Source organism: Physeter macrocephalus, chromosome 9 (assembly GCF_002837175.3).
Source record: "Physeter macrocephalus isolate SW-GA chromosome 9, ASM283717v5, whole genome shotgun sequence".
Taxonomy (NCBI): domain Eukaryota; kingdom Metazoa; phylum Chordata; class Mammalia; order Artiodactyla; family Physeteridae; genus Physeter; species Physeter macrocephalus.
Window position 1 is genome coordinate 28,639,408 of NC_041222.1, and position 26,689 is coordinate 28,666,096.

Here is a 26,689-nt window from a genome sequence, read left to right on the forward strand (position 1 = left end):
GGCGTCTCTCTGTTGTGGCCTCTCCCGTTGCAGAGCGCAGGCTCCGGACGCGCAGGCTCCGGACGCGCAGGCTCAGCGGCCATGGCTCACGGGCCTAGCTGCTCCGCGAAGTGTGGGATCTTCCCGGACCGCGGCACGAACCCGTGTCCCCTGAATCGGCATGTGGACTCTCAACCACTGCGCCACCAGGGAAGCCCTATTTTGTTCCTTTTAAGTCCCTTTTATTTCCATGTAAATTAAAAAATCAGCTTGTCGATTACTTTAAAACAAAACAACTAAAAATAGCCTGCTGAGATTTTGATTGGGATTGCCTTGAATTTATAGATAAACTTGGGAAGAACTGTTACCTCTTAACAATATTGAGTTTGCTGATCCACCAGCATGGTATATCTTTCCATTTATTTATATCTTCTTTAATCCCTCTCAGATATGTTTTGTAGAATGTTGGTCTATAGTTAGTTTTCTATTCTTGTAATGTCTTTTTCAGACTTGGGTATCAGGGTAATGCTGGCCTTATAAAATAAGTTGGGAAGGGTTCTCCTGTTTTCTGGAAGTTTGTATAGAATTAGTAGTTTCTTAAATATTTGCTTCAAATCATCAGTGAAGCCATCTAGGCATGGAGGTCCTTTTTTGGAGGGGTGGTTTAAATGATAAATTCAGCTTTATTAATGGATATAGAAACTTTCAGATGATCTATTTCTTCTTGAGTGAGCTTTGGTAACTTTTTCTTGGTGGTGGTGGTGGTGGTGATTTTCCTCCTTAAAATGACCCCCAAGTGAAGTGCTGAAGTGCTGTTTAGTGTTCCTAAGTGCAAGAAAGCTGTGGTGTGCCTTAAGAAGAAAATGTACATTAGATAAGTTTCTTTCAGGCATGAGGTATAGTGCTATTGGCCATGAGTCCAATGTTGACGAATCAACAGTATATATTAAATAGAATGTCTTTAAACAGAGACACACATAAATCAGGGTTATTATTGATTGTCGGACAAAAAAAATGTGACTAGAAGCTCACAGGAACCTAACCCTGTACTTTCTCTAGGAGCAATCGTTCGGTATTCTCTAATTCAGTGTTCCCGGCAACTTTATAAAGCATAGTTACTGCAAATAATGAGAATCAACTGTACTATTGATCTCAGAAAAACAGCTTTTGGGTTAATTGATTTTCACTATTGTTTTCCCATTTACAATTTCATTGATTTCTCTTTATAAATATATATGTGTATATATATATATATATATATATATATATATATATATATATATATGCTTACTTTGGGTTTAATTTGTTCTTCTTTTTCCAGTTTCTTAAGGTGCAAGCTGAGGTCACTAATTTTAAGACTTTCTTCTTATTTTAAAATAGTTAATTAATTAATTTTTGTCTGCGTTGGGTCTTTGTTGCTGCCCGCGGGCTTTCTCTAGTTGCGGCAAGCGGGGGCTACTCTTCGTTGAGGTACGTGGGCTTCTCATTGCGGTGGCTTGTCTTTGGTGTGGAGCACAGGCTCTAGGTGCGCAGGCTTCAGTAGTTGTGGCACACAGGTTCAGTAGTTGTGGCTCGTGGACTCTAGAGCACAGGCTCAGTAATTGTGGTGCATGGGCTTAGTTGCTCCACGGCATGTGGGATCTTCCTGGACCGAGGCTCGAACCCGTGTTAACCACCACACCACCAGGGAAGTCTGAGTAAGCCTTTCTTCTTTTCTAACATAAGCATTTAGTGCTATAAATTTCCCTCTAAGACTGTCTTTAGCTGCATGTCACCAAATTTGATATGTTGTGTTTTCATTTTCATTCAGTTCAAAATAATTTCTGACTTCCCTCGTGACTTATTCCCGGTGACTTATGGGTTATTTAAAAATGTTATTTAGGGACTTCCCTGGTGGCGCAGCGGTTAATAATCCGCCTGCCAATGCAGGGGACACGGGTTCGATCCCTGGTCTGGGAAGATCCCAGACCATGCTGCGGAGCAGCTAAGCCTGTGTCCCACAACTACTGAGCCCGCGTGCTGCCCGCAAGCCTAGAGCCCATGCTCCACAACAAGAGAAGCCCATGCACCGCAATGAAGAGTAGCCCCTGCTCGCTGCAACTAGAGAAAGCCCACGCACAGCAACGAAGACCCAACACAGCCAAAAAAGAAAATTAAAATGCTATTTAGTTTCTAAATGTTTGGGAAACAATATTGTTTAATGATTTCAAACTTTTATTACACTTACTGAGAGTTGTTTTATGGCCCAGAATGTGACTTATCTTGGTAAATATTCTGTGTACCCTTGAAAAGATTGTGTATTCTGTTGTTATTGGGTAGAATATTCCACAAATGCTAATTAATAAAGTTGATTATAGTGTTGTTCAAGTCTATTATATCCTTACTGATTTTTTGTCTACTTGTTCTATCAAATATTGAGAGATGTTGAAAGTTTCAGCTATAATTGTAAATTTGTCTGTTTCTCCTCTATATTCTAATCAGTTTTGCTTCATGTACTTTGAACCTTTAAATAAAAAGGTAATACTCCAAATAAGGAGCATAAATATTGACAATTCATGTATCATTTTGATAAACTAACTCCTTTGTCATTATGCAAGGACACTATCTCTGGCAATACTCCTTCCTGTGAAATCCCTACATTGTCTGATATCAATATAGTCATTCTAGCTTTCTTTTAATTAGTGTTAGTAGGTTCATTTAATTTCCATCCTTTAACTTTTTCTTCCTTCTTTCAGCAACCCAGAAGACTACTGTTTTACATAGCAAAACACCATTTTGCTTTTGTGTTTTATAGAATTATAGCCTTATTGGCATAAAACTTGATATTGACTTATTTGGAAGGTTGTATATATTGACTGGTATACAAAAGACAAAATTTGCACACATAGGCAAAAACTGTATACTTTTTGCTTTATTGCAACATTGTTCACACTAAATCTAATACATGTGAAGAGTACTTAGAACAGTTCTTGACAATATTAAGCACTGTAGAAATGTTTACCACCACTCCATTCTTTAACTTTTAACACAGCTGTTTCTTTACATTAAAAATGGCCAGCTTGTAGTTGACAAGATGTAGTTGGGTCTTTCTTTTTATCCAGTCTGACAATATCTGTCGTTTAATTTGTGTTAAGACCATTTCTATTTGATAACGTTATTTTCAAATTTCTATGGAACAAATACAAGGTTGACCAAATATTAGACCTTAAAGTAAACCATGATAAATTCCCGAAAGTAAAAACTGTTCAGTTAAATTTTCTGAACACAATATGATAACACTAAAATTTAACAAAAGATTAACTGAAAAATTTTGAACTATTTAGAAAAATTTTAAAATCCCTCCTAGAGCACTGAAAGGTGAAGTCAAAACAGGTGTTCAGAGATGAATGGCAATTAGAATACTCAGTTAAGAGCCTGGGGCATGGACTTGAAGTCATGTGGCCCAAATCCATGTTCTGGCTCTGCTGCCCACTGACTGATTGTGATCCAGGTGCTTGAAATGAAAACAGTAATACCTATCTTAGAGGATTTTTTTTAAATTAAATGAGATGCTACTTAAAAGCACTCTTTAAAAATCATTTATTTTTGTGTGTGTAATATTTCACAGTCCCAATTTAGATACGTAATAAGGTAACTTTTTCTCTGTATGGATCTAGTCCAAATTCTGCTGATGGTAGAAAACTTAAACTTGCATATTGACAGAAACTCAGTCACATCTATTTTAGTCTCTTGGGGGTAAATATTCAAGCAATCCAGAACCTTTCCTGGCCCCTCTCTACACCTCTGGGTCAACTCTTCCAGACTCAGATCCTTGGGCAGGAGCATCTATTTGGCTGATCCTGAGTCATGTGCCTTCACACAAGCTTTCAGAAAGAGAACAGAGGAATGCCTGCCCCCCTTCAGCTTCCATAGTTAGATACAAGATCTTTTACACTCATACAGAGACTTCTCTACATACTGAGCAGCCGAAACCCAGAAGATGTTTACCATAGCTCCCTTTTCAGAAAGGGAAATTTTGTTTCTGTCCTAAATATTTCCCCAGAGTGTGATGCACTCCATGATTCAGCCCTTCTCAGTGTCTCAAGTCTTATATTCTTATGAATTCTTCCCTAAACTATGGTTTAAGATATGTATAATGCTTTAAGCCCTTCAGCCTTTGGGTCTTGATCTGCAGAGTTATTTGGAATAAAAAATTCATTGTAATAGTTCAATGGGTAGAAGGCCATGGCAAAGAAAAGTGGGGGAAAGAAAAACCTTGGCAGAAAATCTCCTTATTTTATTGGGTTAGGCTTTCTTTGTTATTGTTGTTAGAAAATACATGGGATGCAGCCAAAGCTGTACTTAGAGGAAAATACACAGTATAATAAATATGAGTATAGCTTTGAATTAGACCTAAGTTCAAAACATCCCTACTCTGCTACTTAGCAGCCATGTGACCTTGGAGAAATTATTTAATCTCCTCAAGCCTTAATTGCATCAACTGTAAATGATATTAATAATACTATTTAACTTAGAGAGAGGTTGTGAGAATTGCATGAGGTAGTTCATTTAAAACATTTGACCACTATGCTTGTGTGAAAGGAATCCTTGGACAATCTTGAGAAAATGGTCTAAGAACCTTCTTGGTCATTCTTTGTCATTTTTCACATGATAATTCTTCCAGTGGTAACCGTCAGTAGAAGAGCATGATACACAAGGCTTAAGCTATACTAGTTCCATGAGATAATAGATGTAAGATATAACCAAGCATGGAGTGTTTGCTAGATTTTACATTTTGCTGATTTGTAGTATAGTATTCCTGTTAACATACAGACCAAATTAATCTCTCAGTGTTCCAGATGGAAAGAAAAGCTGTAGTTAGATGACATCGCTGTCAAACTTGGATAAGCAAAGGAAGGTAAGAAGGTGGAAGGGAGAGAAGCAGTCGCCACAGCATATCAATGGAGCCAAACTCTAGATGAGTCTCTTACTGTATCCTCTTCTTAAGAGAGGGGACACACCCGACTCTCTGCCCAGAGCTTGGAAACCAGTAGAGAGAAGCTTCACCATCAAAGGGCTGGGAAAAGTGTCTATAGATAGTGACTTATTACTTTTTTTTTTGGCTGCACTGGGTCTTTTCTTCATTGCGTACACAGGCTCTTCATTGCGGTGCGCAGGCTTCTCTAGCTGCGGAACATGGGCTTCTTTAGTCGTGGCTTAGTTGCCCCGCGGCATGTGGGATCTTAGTTCCCCAACCAGGGATCAAACCCTTGTCCTCTGAATTGGAAGGTGGATTCTTAACCACTGGACCACCAGGGAAGTCCCCGTGACTTATCACTTGATACTTCTTTGATTGAAAATAAAGGGACTTCAAGGAAAATCCCTTCTTACTGATAACTGTATTGCTGTAGACAATGTTTGTGTCCTGCTGAAATTCATATGTTGAAACCTAATCCCCCAATATGCTGGAATTTGGAGGTGGGGCCTTTGGGAGGTGATTAGGTCATGAAGGTAGAGTCCTCATGAATGGAATTAGTGCCGTTATAATAGAGACCCCAGAAAGCCAGCAACCCATTTTAAAAGCACCCAAGTATAGACTTACTTCACTAGACACATGATCAAATTCATTTTATTATGAGGATTTTGTCCCTTTTTTACATGCGACAGACTGGGCTGCTTTAGGAAGAAAATGAATACTCACGTTGAGGAGGGTACTTGCCCTTGGGCAGCTCCTTGCTGATGGGGAAGGTGAGCTGGATCCTGAAGCCTGGTCCTCTGCTTGGGAGGGGAAGTGTTCTGCCATAGCCTGAACAAGCGCAGCCCGTAACTCTGCTCCTGTCTGGAGCGCTACAGGCTGGGAGCGCGTTTGTGTGACTCAGGAAGGGGCAGAAGGCCTGGATCCTTTCTAGGTCGTGGAGTGGTGGGGATCCTCGGGGAGCTGCGGAGAGAGTCTGGGAAATGTGGGCATGAAGAAGGGCTATGAGAGGAGGATAGAGAGGAACTGAGGAGGCTGAGTGAGGTCCGGAAGGTAGGCGTGCTCAGCGGAACCCCTCCAGAAGTTTAAATCAAGAGGGGGGTGCACTGGAAGGAGGGGGCAGCTACTGTCACATCTCCCGTCCTCTTACTTGGCATTGCCCTGGTCTGTTGTGCTGGTGTCTTCTTTCGCTCCACTTCCTTCCCTAAATTGACTCTGCGCCCTGCTCTCTGCTGGGAAGGCTGACCTGTATAAGTGCAGCAGGCTCCCTTGTCCTCTGGCTTCTGACAGGGTTCAGCAATGGGAGGAGACCTGAGGGAGGGGCAGGACGCCTGCTCCATGCAGCACTCCCCCTGGGTTCTGGTAACAACCTCACTGATTTGGGCCAAGGGGTGCTAACAGCCCCATGTTATAGCTCATGCCCTGCACTCTTCCTGTGGTTTCTTACATCCTGCTCACACCTTTGTAAATAGTCCCTTTATTAAGCCTTCCTCAAATTATCCTGATTTGGGTGGGCCACCTGTTTTCCTGCTGGGTCTTGACCAACATAAATGCCTCCATGACTCCTTAGTAAAACTGCGGCTCACATCTCCAGTAGAGGTCAGAGGGAGATTGTCAGGGAAACAGTGAGGCAGTCTTCAGGAATAGGACAGCTGATGACCTGGCGAGGTTCTGGCCGAGATGCAGCTTCCACCTGTGAACCATTAGGCAGGGAAGTGCCAACCAGCAGGCAACGTCCCAGATATGAAACCATGATCCTGAGGTAACCACCTGTGCTCCCAAGCACACAGAGGAAGGACCCTGCCCCAACTAGGTACAGAGACAGCTCTAGAAGGATTCTGCGCTCATTTGTAGAGGCAGGGGAAGGAAGGTGCATTGAGGGTGACTTTTTCCTTTGTGTATATTTCCAGGTATTTGGGGGAATGCACACAGGTTATTTTTTACATTAAGAAAACAATAGCATTTCACTTAGGAAAAATGAAAGAGTGGGTGGAGCTGGGGGCAGGGGTGTTAACACGCTTCCCCATGGGAAGGCTTCCTGCCTTACCCTTACCCCCACCAGCCTAACTTCCTGAGAACCTAACCAGACCTTAGACTCAGCACGTGCCCTCTCTGTGTACCGTTTTCTGTCACAGAAAGGGCAGGAGAGCTGTGTCTGTTACTTCTATGATCCCTGTTGCTCCTTGGACCTGTCAGACCGCACTCAGGTGCCTGCATTTTCAGCCTGACCTGATGCTGAACCGAGTTCACTCAGGCCACTCCTGGGGTCCACCTTCACGGAGCTCTCCTGCATGGCTGTCTCCATCCCTGAGAAGCACAAATCCTGCCCGGCCGCCTTGTGCCAGGGAAAGCCCAGACCAGGCCTCAGGCTTGGCTCTGTCCGGACTCGCAGTGTGACCCTGGGCTAATATTGCTTTCTGGGTCTACTGCCCTCTGTGTACAAAATGGATGTCTGCTCCCCAGCTCCAAGACTGCTGGACTGGGGAAAGCAATTTCCTTAGGAATGATCCCTCAGCGTTCCCTTTCCCTCGCCTGGCAAAGCTCACACGCAGCTGGGAGGGAGGGCGAGAGGAGCAGGGCCTCTGGTCCCTTTGAGAAATACAGTTCCCTCTGTGGGAATGTGTGGGTTCGACTCCCATCAGCCAGGGCTAGAGGAAAACCATTCAATCAAATGAAGGAAAATAAAATGTCTTCTATGGATTCTGTGTCAAGACTATCAGCGTTGTTGGCGGGTTTAACTTTCTTCCCAAGGTGGAGCTGAAACAGACCCAGGCTGAACCCTGAGGGAGGGTACCAGGCCGAGGGGAAGCCTGGCACCCAGCCAGGCTCAGTTAATGTTTCCTCAGTAGAGTCCAGGATGTTCACAGGACAGAGGGGAAGGGAGCACAGCCCCATAACAAGATCAGTGGGTGATCCTGAAGGTCTCTCTGGACACTGAAGTTGGACGGCCACGGTCCTACGTACACTGGAGCTATCCAGTCGGCCAGTGTAGCTGGGAAGGCAAGGCCAGAGGCTTTGGGTGCCATTCTGGTCTGGCATTCAAGGCTGCACACATGACCTGCCTTATACCTTCCCTCACCACCCCTCCCCAAGTTGTCAGCTCCACTGCGCTACCACTGGGACGGACCCAGACTCTCCTGCTTCTGTATCTTTGCTTAAGCCGTACCTTCTACTTAGAATGCCTCACCTCAGAGCAATCTGGCAGAGCATCCCTATTTCCACCAGGCCCAGCTCAAATCAAGCGCCCTGGGAAGCCTTCTGTCTGCTCATTAGATTTTCTCTCCCTCTCCTCACACTTCCCATGACACATTGTACTATTAGGTTACCTATTCCTGTCTTGTACAGGCAAACCATAGCTGAGGGCAAGACCACTCAGCTCTTGGTTGACAAGTTTTCTTACTAGAAACTAATGTCCCACAGTTTGTACTGAAGACATCCTAATGTCTGTGACTGACGCCTCTAGTGACACCATGATAAGCTCACCGATGCACTGAGAAGTAAGCCTTGCCTCTGTTGGCTGCAAAAAGACCATCCCTGCCACGCCCCCTACTCTAAGCAAGCATCTAGGCCAGAGGAGGTGGAAGAGGCCTTCGCATTGGATATGGGATTGAAGACTTAAGATAACCAGGACAGAGGCCTGAGAAATGAAGTGAGGCTGTTTAAGTAACTGGAGGAAAGCACTAAAGTTATGAAATCAGACAGTTGTTCTTATGGGGTTCCACTACCTAGTTAGAAATAGGGGTCCACCTAGAACAGCCGGGGGCAGTTACTGGAAAAACAAAACTTTTCATATTTATACTCTAACAAGTTGAGACTGTAAAAAACTGGCTTTATCTTAAGGCAAATGCTGTTGGCGGCCTTGACCATCTTACTCTTGTCCTCCTGCACCTCGACTTGGCTGGGGCAGCAGTATGTGCAGCCCCTGACTAGCCAGCTATGGCTATCCTGCTCCCCTTAGCCAACTGAGTAGGCTTGGGAATATGACCTGATCCTGAAGGAAATACAAGGGACAACTGTTGAGGGATTTCTGAGAGATTTTTTTTCTTACTCATAAGAGGCGCTGGCAGGAAAAGAAGGCACCACGACTCTCGTCCCCTTTTTTTCTTGCTCAGAACGCTGTGCTTGAAGCTCGGCTTGGAGCAGAGACAACCACCAGGAGACCATGACGGAGCCCTGATCGTTATACCATGGACATCAAATGACGATTTGGTGGCATGAATGACATGCATTTGCTGTCCCTGGTTTACAGAAAAATGACTTAGGAGAGACTAACAATTTAGTGTCATCCAGTGACAATCAAGTCTTAAGCCTGGGTCCTCTGTCCTGGAGCCCTTGGGAAGCTCCCTGATAGAGCTTGTTCTGGAGCGAGGCATCCAGAAGGCAAGCAAAATCTTCCCAAGTTGGCTTGCTTCTTTTTTGCACTGATTTAAAATTTCTGCACTCATCACTCTCTCCTTTTTGTTGGCACTTTTGCTCTGTGGATAACAATTACTTTATTATCAATCACTTTGGATAATTCCCTATTTCAATAGGTCGGTCTCACAGGGACCCTGTTGGTTGTTCCTGGGCTCTGGTGGCTGATGGTTTGACAGCTCCAGGTGTGCGCCAGGCCTGAGGGCGAAGCATAGCTGTGTGCTCCCAGGCTGAACTGGTTTGGGGGCTAACGGCCTGTGAGAGATGCACACACCCCAGAGGACACATCTAGCAGAAGGTTTCTTCTAGGAACTGAGCTGTTTCCTGTGAGAAATCCATTCCATCTGGTTTAGGTGGGGCTGAAGCTCTCCTGATTTTCCTTCTCTGCCACAGAGGTGAGCATGTGACCCAGGCCAGGCCTATCACTCTCCTAGGGTCCATTCCTGTCCAATTACTTCCTGTAGGCTGGATAGGGGGCCATCTCATCTGTTTCCTAGTGCCTTGGCCTCATCACCCATGGCCATAGGAGCCTCTGAATCTTTCTCTGGAGTCCCCTTTTCATGCAGTTACCTGACCTGCTAAATTGTCCCCATCCTGCAGAACCGTTTTCTCCTGGACTTCCAGGCCCCCCCGCTACTAGGCCCTGGCAGAATTACAGGGGCGCATGGGCCTCATTTCTCTCTCTCCCACAGTCTGTCTCCCACAGGGCCTCTACTAGCCTGCCTGACACACTTGAGCAGAGCCAACCAGCAGGGGCTCTGTCCTGCTTCAAGGCCAGGAAGCCATTGACACCCTGTCCATGAGGCAGCCTGGTTGTGATCACCACAGCCACTGGCCAGTGAGGAGCGCCATCTCCTGAATTGACCAGCACTGGGCTTGTTTGGCCAGTGACTATCTATCGTCAGAGTTATCATGATTGTGTGATTGTGTCCTCAGGGCAGGACCAACCTTTAGATCTTTTCCTCCCTTGATATTCCCCCTCCCCCAAACCCAAGCACCTCTCTCATTCTACTGCTTTTTTAATACGAAATTTAGTCAGTCCTGGCTATTGTCCTATCCTGATGAGAAAGGGCCTCTGCAGTATACTGTGTCATTGTTCAAAATACTCATGGTCCCGCCCCCAGCTCCTTCCCTACTGCCTCCCGCCAACACACACACACACACACACACACACACACACACACACACACACCAGAAGACGATACATCCCTACCTTTTGAACTCGGGAGTGACTTGCTTGGGCTGGTAAGACGTAGGCAGAAACGACAGTGTCACTTCTGAGCAGAGACCTAAGGGCCAGTTGTGGTTTTCTTCGTCTCCTTCTTCTCTTTGTGAGGACACTGGGTGGGTCCAGAAGTGAAGACAGTATAGAGAAGAAGTGCAACTGACCCACAGCAGACATGTGATGGGAGCAAGATGGAGGTTTGGGGCTTTAGCCTCTGCTGATTGACAGAACCTTTTGGGCCTGTTGATCAGTTCTCTTTTTCCCAGGACATATCCTGGGGCTGGAATATTGGGCCGAGGCAGTGGGGAGTAGAACTCCCTAGTCTGTTCCTGGTCTTGGAGGGCCTGAAGCTCTCTTGGTCCTGAAGACCTAAAGCTGGGGTCTTTGTACTTGACTTTCTGCCACAGCCTGGCCTCTGGTCATGCCTGGGTCTCTGCTCTGACCAGCTCTGTTCCATCTGCTCCGCTCTCCCAGGTTTGGAGTAATAACACTCCCGTAGCTTCTTATTCCAAAGCAAAGGACATAGCTTGCCCAAGAGTAATCAGTGGTTTCATTTAAAATGTGCACATTGCTTGGAAATACACATAATCATATAAAATTATTTTATTAAAATAGAAAAGATTTCCAGTATATTGCATTGAAGACATTTATATAGAAAAAGCAATTGCAACAAACATGCTACATCACCACTGAGAAATTTTGAAAGCTTTAAGTGCCCACTTTTAAACAACATTTTGGTATAATATGCATATCCCTATATTTTTCAGAAGGTACATATAACACTGAAAAAAACACTTCATGGAAAATCTAAGTTTAGGTGCATATAAACAAGAAGTATTACACTGAATAGCTTATTTCAAACTGTGAAACATTCAAAGTATTCAATTTCTTAGACAACATGCAAACATTTTCAGACTTAGATTGACACTTTTAAATATATAAACCACAATTCTTTATAATTCTATATCAAAAAAGAAAGTCAAACAGAACACTTATCTACACTGTGCATATCACAAAAAGCAAATGTGTCTTCATGAACGGAAAGTACTGGGTTAACACACATGATTGTCATTTTACAAATATGGCTATTCACCTTCTTCATAATAAAATAGAAAAATCATGTATTATTTACATGAACTACTAATTATTTCACTTTTTGGCAATTACATAAGTAGCAGCAATTGGTTTAAAGGTCGATCTTTAGAAACTCTAAATTTAACTTGGATGATACCAAAGAATATACATCTGGTTAATATAAAAATGCATAATACAAGTCGCTTTGATGGGATATAACTTCTCCCTTTCACAAAAGTCACAGACACACATTAGGAACCACTGAGACTGTCGCTTACAATATATTATATGAGTGCCATTTACTTAGCTTGCTTTTGCTTACCACATTAAATGGATTCCTGAATTAGATTTCTGTAAATTAAATTTGCCCGATGATTTATATGATAATTCCAAAGATGCCTTATCTTTATTTCATACTCTAATAGCAGTGGCTCTTTGCTGTGACCTTTCACTTCTAGACAGAGTAGGGAATATCTGTAAACAAACACACACTCTAGGGGCACCTTAATACTAAAAAGAACTTGGAAATGAAATTTTTGTGATACAAAGCCCATAGTAAAGTGAGTTATCTTTCTAAAATGTGATCATCTCATTTACCAATGATATAGAATTTGTTTTAGAGTGGGGGACCCATCTAATGAGCAAAATGTAAATTGTAAGGCAGCGATCCGCCAGAAGGAGACATCCTCTTTTCATTAGTATTTGGAAGAACGTATTGTAACATTTGTAGAAACAAAACAAAACCCTTACTAACACTGGTGATTAAGAAAAATACTGTGTGGTGCATAGAGGTTAGAGGTGACAAGTGCTTTGACTTGGCCACTATTCAACTATAAACCAGCAGTCCTGTACGTCTTCTCCAAAGTAGAAAGATTAGATCGAGGAATTTTTTGCACTTTTCATGGGCAGTCAGTTGTGTGTCCAGACCCTGTGCAAGGCGAGACCCAGGCTGAGGAGGAAGAGGTGGGAGTGGTAGGGAGGCTGGGCCCTGGCAGCGGCCGAAAGCACGCCGCTGGAGACCTGCACCTGAGAAATGATGAGGGCGGACAGAGGGACGTGGGCCGCCAGAGTGGGGCTGTCGGAGTTGATAAGGGATTCGATCTTCTCTGCTTCCTTATTGCAAGCCTCAATCTGGGAGAGGATAATCAGATTCTTTTAATATAAAATCACAGAATCCATGAAAAGGTCAAGTCAGACAAATTCCACAAATATCCCAACACCAGGAATACGCTTTCTCTTTGTCCTTCTTTTCTTAGCCAAAGTAACATTTTAATAGTCTTAATTTATTACACAAAATATAACTGCATCAATGGAAATCAAATGAAAAAAGCCATGACCCACACTGCCACTGCCCTTTCTTTTCCCACAATCCTGTTCACCCCTTCTCCACGCTTAGAAGTTATCTTTTCATGCTTAAACATAGTCACAGGGAGTGGCCTTTCAATGCCCACCCACACATCAGGAGGAAAGCAATTAGACTTAATGAGCTTCCTAATTGTGGCAGTTTATAAACGGCTGTATTCACCCCCTTCACTGGAGCCCTCACTATGTTGACGCTGAAACTTGGGCCTCCTGAGTGAAGTTCACCTCTAGATTGTGAGCTGGCCCATAAGACCAGCGCTGGTGGGCTCCTCCTCCCCAGTGGGAGCACAGCCCTCGCGAGACAGGAGTTGGTTCCGGCTTTGTTACTGCGTGACCTGTGTCAGTCCCTGCCTTCCCTGGGCCTCAGCCGCCTCCTCGTCTGGACGATGAGCAGATGCCTTCCATCTCTGCACTCTCTGAGTCACAGCATCTCAACCTCTCCCCTCTCCCACTCCTTTGCGTTCTGCTGGCCGCTGCTAACCTGGTGCAGCTCCGTCCCTCAGAGACTGCCATGCTTTCCTTCCTCCTGCCCTCACCCCCTCCCAAGTCCTCCAAACTTGAAAGTAACAGGATGGTTGCACAACATGTGCTGAACCCCACCTGCAAAGCTTTTGGATAATGATCCACAGGAATGATCAGGATCACAATTTCTGATTCAATGCTGAAGTATCCAAATACGTCACACTGTGGGACAGACACATGCATGCGGATCTTCTGAAGTATTTCCAGAACTGTTATTGGCTTTTTGTTTGCCACCTAGAGAGAGAAAAAAATTCATTACCTGAAAAAAAGAAGAATTCCTTATTACTGCCTAAGCTGCCTTGCCACCTTGCCTAAGCCATAGAGGCTCTTTTAACCAAGGAACTCCTAAGTGCTGGGCCCCAACAGGGCCTTGTTGGCTGAATTCTAAAATATCCACAGAGCCCATTCCAATGGGTTTTTTTTTTTTTTTTTCTGACTGTTGAGATTTCTGGCTGAGATAAACACTCTCACCAGGAGCACTTTTTTAAGGGACAGTTCTGAGTTGGACGCCACAGGAAAACAAAGCCTTCCTGTAAAAATACAGGTGTTTTCATAGAAATGGGCATAATTTTCTAGGTAGTGGCAGGTGTTGGCTGCTACATTTCTAGAGACGAGTCTCTATAACAGCAAGCAGAAAAAGTGATGATACAGCAAAGGGAAAGGGGCAAAACCATCAGAGGAATGTGGCCGGTTCTGGACGCAGCCCCCGGTGGCAATGGGGACCATGTGAGGGCTGGCAACCTTGAGACCATCTGGGCGTGACCAGTCCCTGGCTGCCTGGTCTGCCTCCCCTATGCCGGCAGGGGACCTTTTCTGAGAAAGGCCCGGGCTGACGGATTGCAGAGCAAGGTCACCACACAGCCAGGCTGTAGAGGGAAGCACAGGACGGAGCCAGACACCTTGAGTTCAAACCCCAGTTCTCCTGGTTGTGAGCTACTATACGGCCTTGGGCAAGTTGCTCCTGTGCAAATTAGTTTCTTCATCTATAAATGTCATGACCCATTCTGTCTGTACGACTATTGACAGGTTTATCGATAAGGTTTCAACAGTACACGGCTCATAAAGCAACTTACCTTAGCAATAGTATCCAGTTTTTCTTTGTCAAATAAAACTCTTAACATCCCAGCACATAATGGGCAACAAGCACCTGTATAACAGAAACCATTTTATGTGTGTTCAGAATTAGAAACAAAGAGAATTCATAATAGTTGGTGAAATGACCAGTCCTTCATTTTGTGCTGGGAAAGTCACAGCAGTCCTTCCTGATGACTGCACTTTTAGATATGTTCCCTGACCAACCTGGAGTCTTATAATCTATACATTTACCGAAATCCTTCCTCCATCCCTGCTTTCCTCCGTGCTACTTCTCAGGTGGGGCACCTGTGGTTTAATACAGCAGAGAGAGAGCTGGCCTTTCAAGACAGGCAGGGCCTAGACCCTGCCCTGCTCAGAACTCACTGTGTGATCCCGGGCAAGTGTTTCCTGTCTGCAAAACACAGGAGCAAGTGTTTCAGGGATTCCATGAGTGTTTAATTCAAATTTAATTAAAAAAAATTATTTTAAACTGTTAAACCATAATAAAATGTCAGACCGTGGTCTCCAGGAGGAAAGAGGCTTTGTTCTGTGCACTGCCGTGTCCCCAGTGCCTAGAAGGTGTTTAGGACATAGTGGAAGCTGAGTTCATGGACAGAGGAATGAACTTGTTAGACTCCAGATTAATCTGTTCTGTGCAGACTTGGGATAAAGTCTCTTCTGACACCTCTGTTTAACTGAAGAGTATGAGACTGTAAGGTAAGCTGTTTGAAAATTGTCACCGCTTATAATAGCCTGTACGAAACAAGACTTTCTTGATAATATGCAACCAAAACAATTAAACTAGATGCTAAGGCCAATCTAAGACAACAACTATCTTCTGTTTTTCTCAATTTCAAATGTTTGTGTTCATCAAAACTAGTTCAATTATTCATTCATTAGTGACCAATTCCTTATTCATTAACTTTATCATATGCAAATACTATGCATTTGAACTAATAACCACAATTCTAGCGATTAAATATTGATGTTTAAGGCAGGATTGAAAAAAGTTTTCCACATTGTTTTCAAATCACCAGACCAGATGATGTCTAAGGCAGATCCACAGGTTTTTAAGGTTAGCCCAGTAATGCATCTAATCAGCATCAGCTGGAGTCAAGACTGAAGAGTTTAAACACACTAGTTATCTCTCTTCTCAGTGACTCACTCAACGGAGACAGATACGCAAATCCTCCCAATTCCATCCCTGCCCCACCCCAAATACTGCCAGCCTACCGGGTGGGATGATGGGTTTGCATTCGGTCGCTGAGAGTGAAGGACACTTCACAGCAGCACACTCGGTGACGGAACTGTGCTCGGAGAGGACGCCGACGGCCTGGCAGGGCCCATAGTAATCGACCGCCACCCGGTCCGAGTAGGCAGCACACACGCTACTGTAGGTCTCCCCGTTGTGCCCGCAGATGGGCTCTGGGGCTCTGCAGAAGGGCTGAGGGCAAGAAAGCACACTTAGCCTGTAAACGTCTGGGGTGCACTTTTCCTAACCAAGAGTGCAGAGTAGGTCTCCCTATTTTCAGGAAGGAAAAAAGACAGTATAAATTCTTGGACCCTCTGAAGTAAGCTCCTGAGGTTGCTAAACATGGGGTGGGGCTGGGGGGCAATAGGGCTGTCCCAAGATGAATTGAAGAGATTACTTTTCTCAGCCTCTCCGGGACTTGGGTACTCATTCTCTGTGAACTGGTATGAGATAAAAATCCTCCCTCCCACCAGACTACCATTATTCCAGAAGAACCTGTTAGAAGAAAACAAGACCAATCTTCATGCAAATTCAGAGGCCTTATCATTTCACGCTGGGTACGGGATAAGGAGAGGGAAGAGTGGAGAGATCAGGAGAGCAGACAGACTGGATCCATGAGGTAGGTTAGGAACATGGAAGAGAAAACTTGAAGCCAGGAACAGGGAAAAACAGGAAGAGAAGACTGGGAATTCAGAGTAAAGGTATCAGTGCACTTGGAACATGATCTCTGAGGGGAAACAAGCCCAGGGAGATGAGCTGAAGGGATTTTCCGACAATGAAGACCAGGAAACGAGCAGCCAGCATGTCCGGTGTCAGCCAGCTGTTGGCAGGGGGTGCTGGCCCAAGGCTGGGCTTCCCCCAGGCAGAGGGCCCAGCACATAGATCAGTGGTGCTGTGGGAGGCCTCAGTGGGGTTGTCCTTGGGGTTATTTTTAACATGAATACAGATTTCACGACCCTCAAAGACTGAAAGATAAACTGATGTAAGACAACATTAAGTTTCAGAGAAATTTTCAGTCACTTTTCATACCTCAGGTGGGACTTCAGTGGGAAGAGGGGGGAAAGAGCTCTTTTCTTCGTTGTTTTACCTCGCATTCTTCCTGGGCTGTTTTCTAATGAGGGCCCGCGGAACTAGGGGAAGTGAAGATGCTGCTGACTAATGCCAGGGGTGTGAGACTTTAAATTCTTTTCCTAATGGTTGGGGGCAAGAAGTCTCTCTCTTCTTGCTCTGTACACTAGATGTGCAAAGGTTCACACATGAGCAAGGGGGCCCTCCAGTGTTAGGAGGAAAAGCCAGCCTCAGGATGGCTCATTTTTGGTGGAGGACTGAGTGCTCTAGATTTGACGGGATTCACAGCAGACCCTGAAGGGGTCTCACTGCTGATTCATGTGTAAAAGATCATAAGCTGATTTCATGCTCAGTGTACTTGGGTTTGTCAGGTAAACAGTGGTACCTGGCACGGGCCTTTGTATAATAGGCTTTTCCCTCTCTGGTACAAAGTGCAGAGATTGCTGTGCTCCATGTGGTTTGTATCACAAACAGGATCTCGGACCTGGTCACAGGTGAGCTGTCTTGGCAAACACTCATACTGGCTACATCCAAATTTATCAAAAGTTGTCAGGCAGACTTGTGGTTTAGGTATGCATCTGAAAAACACAAACGCAGCACCATGAGCCAATGTCGTAAGGGACCATGGTGGGGCTGGCAAAGCACTGACGGGGCACAGGAGGCTGAGGAGAAAGTAAGAGAGCAATCAGAAACAGTCCCTGTGCCCAAGAGCTTATGGAGAGTGGGGAGTCGAGCGTGCATGTAAAGCAGGCTATCAGGTAGAAAATCACACACCAAATGATCGTGGGAATGAGTCATTCTGATTGGGGAGCCTGGAGAAAGCACCGGGAGGAGGCAGAACCAGGAGGATGAAGGCCTGCCAGGCTGAGGGAGCAGCAGAGCAAAGGTGTGATGCCTGAGACCCTGTGGTGCTGGGGGAGAGGGCAGGGGACCCCGAGAGCAGGAGCAAAGTATGCTCGGGGTGGAAGAGGCATGATATGAAGCCATCAAATGGGCTAGGGCCCAATGCTGGAGGCCTTCTCGTTAATAATAAATGAAGCATTTTCAGAGGCTTAATTATCAGCTTGGCTAATATGAGTCTATCTTAAGAGAAGGCTTCACAGTATGTGCTGAAAATTTCAGGTTTCTCTGCTTACAAGGCTGAGGACCTGATGCTGGCTGGTAGTGAATCACTGAGAGAATGCCACCCCCTGAAGCTGGGTTTTCCTAGTAATACTTGAACCTTGCTCCATTCTCAATCCCTGAACTCCTTCAGAGGGGTTAGGGAGGATGGTTCTTTTCTTCTTTAGACTCTTTTTGCCTCCCTCATTTCCATAAAGGGTATTTATAATTTTCTATAACAAGATAAGACCTATGAAAATGTTTAGCTTTTACTGGGTATTTGAAATAATAGGATACCCAAATATCAGTCGATAAAGTAAAAGGAGAAGAATATATTAGCTAGCATCATATAATTTCAAAGGAAATTACTTCTATTCTTTTTAGAGATAAGCTTCCTGCACTGAAATCACCACCACCACCATCACTACTACTAATGTGGTTGCCTCTTCTGATGGGATTTAAAATTAGGATGCATGTAAAGAGAAATTAAGAAAACAATCCCATTTATAATCACATCAAAAAGAATAAAATATTTAGGAATAAATTTAACTAAGGAAGTAAAACACCTGTACTTGGAAAACTATAAGACACTGATGAAATAAACTGAAGACGACACATAAAGGTGGAAAGATATGCCATGCTCATGGATTAGAAAAACTAATATTGTTAAAATGGCCATGTTACTCGGCAATCTACAGATTCAATGCAATCCCTATAGCAATACCAATAGCATTTTTCATGGAACTAGAACAAATAATTCTAAAATTTGTAAGGAAACACAAAAGACCCTGAATAGCCAAAACAATCTTGAGAAAGAAGAACATAGCTGGAGGTATCACTCTCCCTGATTTCAAACTATATTACACACAGTCATCAAAACAGTATGGTACTAGCACAAAAACAGACACATAGATCAATGGAACAGAATAGAAAGTCCAGGAAGAAACCCATTCTTATATGGGCAATTAATCTATGACAAAGGAGGCAAGAATACACAATGGGGAAAAGACAGCCTCTTTAATAAATGGTGTTGGGAAAACTGTACAACTACATGTAAAAGAATCAACTTGGACTACTTTCTCACACCATACACAAAAATAAATTCAAAATGGATTGAAGACTTAAATGTAAAACCTGAGGGCTTCCCTGGTGGCGCAGTGGTTGAGAGTCTGCCTGCCGATGCAGGGGACATGGGTTCATGCCCTAGTCCAGGAAGATCCCACATGCCGCGGAGTGGCTGGGCCCGTGAGCCATGGCCGCTGGGCCTGCGCGTCCGGAGCCTGTGCTCCGCAACGGGAGAGGCCACAACAGTGAGAGGCCCGCGTACCGCAGGAAAAAAAAAAAAAAAAATGTAAAACCTGAAACCATAAAACTTCTAGAAGAAAACATAGGCAGTATGCTCGTTGATATTAGTCTTAGTAATATTTTTTAGATATGTCTCCTCAGGCAAGGGAAACAAAAGCAAAAATAAACAAATGTGACTACATCAAACTAAAAAGCTTTTGCACAGCAGAGAAAACCATCAACAAAATCAAAAGGCCGCCTACTGAATGGGAGAAGATATTTGCAAACGATATATCTGATAAGGGGTTAATATCCTAAATATACAAAGAACTTATACAACTCAACATCAAAAAAAACAAACACCCAATCAGAAAATGGGCCGAGGAACTGAATAGACATTTTCCCAAGAAGACATAAAGATGGTCAACAGGCACATGAAAAGATGCTCAACATCACTAATCATCAGGGAAATGCAAATCAAATCACAATGAAATATCATCTCACACCTGTCAGAATGGCAATTATCCAAAAGACAACAAATAAGTCTTGGTGAGGATGTGGACACACACACACACACACACACACACACACGCACAATGGAATATTACTCAGCCATAAAAAAAGAATGAAATCTTGTGACAACACGGATGGACCTAGAGGGTATTATGCTAAGTGAAATAAGTCAGACAGAGAAAGACAAATACTGTACGATTTCACTTATATGTGGAACCTAAAAAACAAAACAAATGAACAAACATAACGAAAGAAACAGAGTCACAGATACAGAGAACCAACGGGTGGTTGCCAGAGGGGAGGACAGTGGGGAGAGGAGAGAAATTGGTGTGGGAGATTAAGAGGTACAAACTTCCAGTTGCACAATAAAGGAATCACAGGTATTAAATGTACAGTATGGGGAATATAGTCGACAACTACGTACAATAATATCCTTGTATGATGAAAGACAGTAACTAAACTATTATTTCAAAATGTATAGAAATACTGAGTCACTATGTTGTATACCAGGAACTAACATAGAGTTGTAGGTCAATTATACTTCAAAACAAACAAACAAACTCATAGAAAAAGATCAGATTTGTGGTTACCAGAGGCAAAGGGTGAGGGGAGGGAGAATTAGATGAAGGTAGTCAAAAGATACAAACTTCTAGTTATAATATAGAGATGTACTGTACAACATGATAAATGTAATTAACACTGCTGAATGCTACATATGAAAGTTAAGAGAATAAATCCTGAGAGTTCTTAGCACAAGGAAAAATTTTTTTTTCTATTTCTTTAATTTTGTATCTATATAAGATGATGAATATTCACTAAACGTATTGTGGTAATGATTTCATGATGTATGTAAGTCAAATAATTGTGCTATACACCTTAAACTTACATAGTGCTATATGTCAATTCTATCTCAATAAAACTAGAAGAAAGAAATCAGAATGCATGTAGTAATTTTACAGAAATTTAAGACATTTGAAGAGAAATAATGAAAAAGAAGAATATTTAGAACTTCACTATCTATTAACATTGAAGGAATGAGAACAAAGAATATCAGGAGAAATTTGGTAATTTTGGAAGGAAAAACATTACCAATTTGAACGTACAGAAACAAGAGGATCAATAGGAAAGGCTGAGACTCTGGGGAGTAAATTAAAATAAACACGATCAGGGCAGGGACTTTGTCTTTCTTACTATTGTGCCCTAGTGTTTAGAAAGATGCCTGGTGTATCAGTAGATACTTGATGAATGACTACAACTTTATTTATTTATTTATTCTCAACTTTTTGTTTTTTAAACAATTAGTTTTTGAACAGATAATACAAGCCCACGTAGAAAGTGAAAAGACACAAAATCATATACAGTGAAAAGTAAATCTCCTTCCTACTCCTTGTGTCCCAGCCACCTAATTCCCTTCCCCAGAGGTAACCATTATTATCAATTTCTTATTTATTCTTCCAGAGATATTTTATATAAGAATAAGCATTTATATATGCTGACTCAAAAAGTATGTGCATTTAAAATTTTGGTAGCCTTGGACAAATTGCCCTCCAAAGAGGATGTACCAATCTTCACCCCAAAACCCTCTTGTATGGGAGTGCCTACTTCCCTACATTTTGTTATCAAACTTTTTACCTTTACCAATCTGGTAGACAGAAAATGGTACACAATTGTAGTTTTACTTTAATTTACATTTCTCTTAATATGAGAAAGGTTAAGCATTGTGGTAGATTGGCTAGATCATCATTCATCAAGTTCATTTAATTTTCTTCCTGGGCATACATCTAGATTACATTTCCCAGCCTCCCTGGCAGTAGTTCTGGCCAAATGACTAAGTTCTAGACAATGGAATGTGGTTGGAAGTAGAGATGAATTTTTAACCTGGCCTATAAAAGCTTCTCAAGAGCAACCTCCATCATCTCCCTTCTCTTGTCTGCTGGACAGAGGAGGACTAGAGGCTGTAGGAGCAGAGTTGCTAGATGGAAGGATCCTAAGTCTCTGAATCACATGTAGAAAGCCACCTGCTGAACACCCAAATGGACTGTATTTGAACTTCTACTATGTTAAAGCACTGATATTTGGGAGTTTGTATACAGTAGCTAGAGTTACTCCCCACCAGCTAATATAAGCATCTTTTCAAGTGTTTAAGAACCATCTGTACTTCTTCTCCTATGTTTATGTCCTCGGTGCATTTTCTATTGGTTATTGATCTTTGCCCATTTTTATACTAGGTTTTTCATCTTTTTCATATTGATTTGTAGGGGTTCTTTATATTGTAAGGACATCAGCCCTTTCTCTGAGATTCTTCTCAGTTTGTCATTTGTTTGTTACCATGCAGAAAATTTTCATTTTCATGTAGCTGCATTTTTCAAACTTTTCTTTTATATTGATTTTGTATTATACCCAGCCAGCCCTTTCCACTTTGAGATTTTATTGTTTTATTACAAAAGCAAGCCAACCTTATTCAGAAAGGTTAGCAAATAGAGGGAAACAAACAAATACCAAACCAACCCTCAATTCTACCTCCCAACACAACTATGTTATCCTTTTGACTTATTTCTTTATCATGTTTCCTTATGTGTAACACCCTGTCTTCTTTCCATAGCAACTCTTTGGGCTTAGTTTTCATGATGTAAACTTTGCTAGATGGGTGACCAACTCTCTTTGCGAAAAGAGAATTTAAATTTGTTAAAATAAATTTAACACACGAGAAAATCTTTCCCTCCCTTCATGCTGCACCAGGATTTTCAGGATGGAGAAGCAATTGCTTATTCTCCACAAAACCTTCATAAGGCAAGAACTGTGGCAATGGGACATGTCCTGCTCAGCTCTCTGAGGTAGTCAGTGAAAACTCCAGTTCTAGAAGCTTGAAACCTAAGTGAATCATCAGGACCCTTACCCTGCAGCCACCACAGGCAGAAATCCGTCATTAAGGCAAGGTCAACTGGACTCTGAGCTCCTGAGGAAACTGCAGAGAAAGGCGCCCCTGAACAACTTCATAAAATACTGAAGTTGTAGGGCTTCCCTGGTGGCGCAGTGGTTGAGAGTCCGCCTGCCGATGCAGGGGATACAGGTTCGTGCCCCAGTCCGGGATGATCCCACATGCCACGGAGCGGCTAGGCCCGTGAGCCATGGCCGCTGCGCCTGCGCGTCCGGAGCCTGTGCTCCGCAACGGGAGAGGCCACAGCAGTGAGAGGCCCGCGTACCACAACAAACAAACAAACAAACAACCAAAAAACTGAAGTTGCACTTCCAGAAACTTCTCATGTCCCATCCCTACAATGGAGGTAGGTTTTAAGTAGAATGTTTCCTATTGCCATCAGGCATAAGTAGCTAGTAACAAGAATGCATCTGCTTCTCTTGTCTCAGCTGCCACCTCTCCTTGCCTCACACTTTGTTCCAGTCTTACAGAACTGCTCTAGCTCCCGGCATACACCACGTTCTCTCCTCGTTTCCAGAAGCCAAGATCTTTGCTCCTGTTACTCTCTCTGCCTTCACCAGCACCACCTTTCCTCCACAGTAAACCTTGCTGTCAGTCTCCTCCTCGTTTTTTCCAGCTGACTGTCACATGCTCTAGAGGCTTTCCCAGGTTCCCCCAGGCCGTGTAAACTGCTCAATTTCTGGGCCCCCAATCAAAGCATGTCACCAAGCAGCTTTACTTGGATCTTTCCCTCTAGACTCCAACTTTTCAGGGCAGAGACCACCTTAATTCATCTTTGTATTTTCACTGTCTGGTACAGAGTAAGTGGTGACCTTCAGCTGAAAAAGATAAGGAGGCATTTGACTTACCTTTGGTTTTTTGGGCAGGGGTTAGGAGTACATGGATCCTTTGAGATGCACGATCCAAACTCAAACTGATGGTCTTGGAGGCCCACACAGCGAGCAATGCAGGCGCTGGGGTAAGTGCGTCCATTCTGCCCACACACAGGGACAAACTGATCTGCACAGTTACAGGGCAGACCTGAAGGGAGGAGAGTGCCTCAACAATGTGCATTTGTACGGTCCCCTTCCCCTCATGTTTCCTAATTAAGGCAAGCCACTAACAAGCACGAATTTTAATAAGTCAGAAAAAAAATCCTTCCAATCTCTGACAGTGTTTTTAAAGGTGGCAAGGTTCTGAAAAGCCATTTGTCTGCATAACGACTTTCCTTTGTTCCATTTATTGCCAGCTAATTGAGGGCCTCCAGATCTTGATTCCAGGGGTAGAGACGAACAGAGCTATGGGTAGGAAAAGTAAAGAATGTTTCTCCCAATCTGGTATATAAAATCTGAAATTTAGATGTTTGATTCTAGCTTAGGGGATTTCTAGAATGTTAAAGGATAATATCAAAACCAAGACAAATAATGAAGGTTGTAAATGCCTCACATAGGTTCCTTCCATCTCCTTAGGGAGGGGGAAGAACAAGAAGGTAGTAACTTGGGAAATTACTGTAACCTGAGACTTAAGAATTTTTATGAACATCTCCTTCTGAGTCCTGTGTGCACGGGGGCACTCTCTGAGTCCCCCAAAATGTGGCATACTTTGTGGCCAGTAAAATCTCCTTAGAGTCTGCTAGCTAAATAGTCATTAATGTAATTTATCCCAGGACACGAGGGGCTACACACTACAGGGAAAAAGCGTCCTGCTAGTTGTAAAGTTCAACTTCCAAAAACACTTAGATGTAAGTAAATAAATGAGTCTTTCGTGTAAATCCTTAGTTCATTTTTCATCCCCACATCATTTTTAACTGTTTCTCTAAGCAGAATGAATTGTCCTCATCAGACCAAGCAGACAAAGGATAAAAATAAAGGACAACAACAACAGAATAAAGCAGCAAAGGCTGGTACTCATTCGGGTGGATAGAGGATGGGGTGGAGCTAGTCCTGCCTCTACTTCCTCATCAGTCTGTCGTTCACTTCTTATTTCTGATCTCCTTTTTATTTCCAATGGGCTGGAGATACAAGGTTGGTAAAACCCTATTCTGTTCTCTTCCTACCCCACTCCATGGGTAATACCAACTCCATGGAAGGAGAATCAAGCTGCTGCTGCAGCAGCAAGAAATGGAGTAAGGGCAGCTACCTGGTTCCTCTTCACCCAGAACCAAAGGTATTTCAGATTTGGGAAAAAGCAGATACCAGCCACTGTGCTGTTGCTGTTGACAACTGTACCTTCTTCTCAAGAAAAGAGCATCCCATCGAGCTAGGCTTTTCACTTATTGCAGCTGCTGTGAGCATAATACCAGCAGCATAAAGCAAAGGAAAGTCAAGAAAGTCGTATTCTTGACCGATTGTTCACAAAAATTCTTAAGTTTCAAAATTACAATAATCTCCTGAGTTACTTTCCTGTTTTTCCCCATCCCTAAGGAGATATGAATGGAAGGAATCTATGTAAGGTGTTTACAACCTTTGCCTTTGTCTTGCTTTTGTTATCACCCTTCAACATTCCAGAAATCTCCCAAGTGAGACTTGACACATCTAACTTCTAGATTTTATATACTAGATTGGGAGAAACACTCTTTACTTTTTCTACCTATAGCTTTGTTTATAGGGGTCCCTACCTATATGAATTCAGTAAGACAAGGGAGGACAAGAAAGAAGGTGGTAATAAAAACATTAAAACAAAAGCAAATTTAGAAAATACATGGACACTTTAGACCATAATGGTAGGGATAAATGGGTATTTTAGCAGGTAGAAAAATTACATTTAACTAAAACCATCCCAATCACTGGCCCTGTTCTTTTTGACTCATGGAACTCCAAAAGGACCCTAAGAAACCACTTAGTTTAAGGCCTTCAATTTATAGAGGAGGCAACAGATCCAGAGAGGAAAGTACCTTGATCTCAGGTTATGTATTAATTTTACTGTGAAAATTTGCAGTTAAGGCAAGACCAGAGAAGCTGTCTTGAAGGGAACATGAGTACAAAGGGATGAGGGCAGCTTCTGGGTGACCATGGTTACCTGTGAAGGTACGACGGTCATCTTCTGAGCTGTGCTCACTGAGACACAGGCGGGTAGAACACACCAAATTGCCAGCAAAACAAGAACAGATATTGCAGTCAATATTAAAGGAAGTTCCATGACCTGAGAGAAAGAGAAATAAAATGCTGATCTATGTAATGCATTTATAAATAAATCATAAAATAAAAAAGTTAATAGTTTAAAGAGCTTTAAAATAGAAATTCTTGAAAGATGACTTCTGAATACACAAACTAGGGAGTTAAATTTGTAATAATTATATTTTTGTATTTACCTCCCACCATACCCCTCCAAACCCCTAATGTGCTCATCTCACCAGACTGCTCCTTATTCTCTGAGAATGTTTCTGGCTACCCCTTTTACCTCAAGTGCTCGTTCCTTTCCTCCTTCTAGAACTTTTACTCATCTTTCCAGGACCAGTCCTGATGCCATCTTTGGGTTGAAGACTCTCCTGATGCCTTGGCAGAAATGACTAGCTCCCTAAAGTACATACATTTGGTCTGCTCCTTTTTGTGGCTCAAATTCTCTCCCATCTTAGCATGCAGAGCATGACCTCAATCCCTCATCCCAGTTTCAGCTCCACAAGGCACTAGTATGTTCTTCTGTATAGAATAGGCACTTAATCAGTGAAAGCTTATGGAAGGAATGAACTTGTCTATCTTCAGATGTTTTCTGTGATTCACGGTACATACATTACATTTTAGAATATGGACTAAGCAATGAATACCTGACTTGCTGGTCTAAGCAGAAATTTGCAAGCCCTTTTTAGCCAAGAGTACTCTTCTTAAAATAAAATCTCACACAGAAGAGTAAAACAAGAGGCATATAAAAGCTGAACTACTCTGGTTGATGGGTAGGGGGATGGACGTAGAGGTAAGGGTAGCAGACTGAGCATGTGTAGTGGGGAGCACATTC

General features: G+C 43.1%; 1 protein-coding gene across 5 annotated transcripts in view; it reads right to left on the bottom strand.

Annotated features, from left to right (window-relative positions):
- Positions 1-11,203: 11,203 nt before the first annotated feature.
- RECK (reversion inducing cysteine rich protein with kazal motifs) overlaps positions 11,204-26,689 on the bottom strand; it is an 83,846-nt gene continuing 68,360 nt past the window's right edge. For all 5 annotated transcript variants that reach the window (XM_007127517.4, XM_024126430.3, XM_024126429.3 and 2 more), the window contains 7 exons: positions 25,757-25,879; positions 23,608-23,779; positions 17,309-17,501; positions 15,837-16,047; positions 14,603-14,676; positions 13,608-13,763; positions 11,204-12,776 (listed from right to left, as the gene is read on the bottom strand). In XM_007127517.4, the coding sequence (XP_007127579.1) occupies positions 12,555-12,776; positions 13,608-13,763; positions 14,603-14,676; positions 15,837-16,047; positions 17,309-17,501; positions 23,608-23,779; positions 25,757-25,879 (1,151 nt within the window). In that variant the 3' untranslated portion in view covers positions 11,204-12,554. The remainder of the gene's footprint in view (positions 12,777-13,607; positions 13,764-14,602; positions 14,677-15,836; positions 16,048-17,308; positions 17,502-23,607; positions 23,780-25,756; positions 25,880-26,689) is intronic.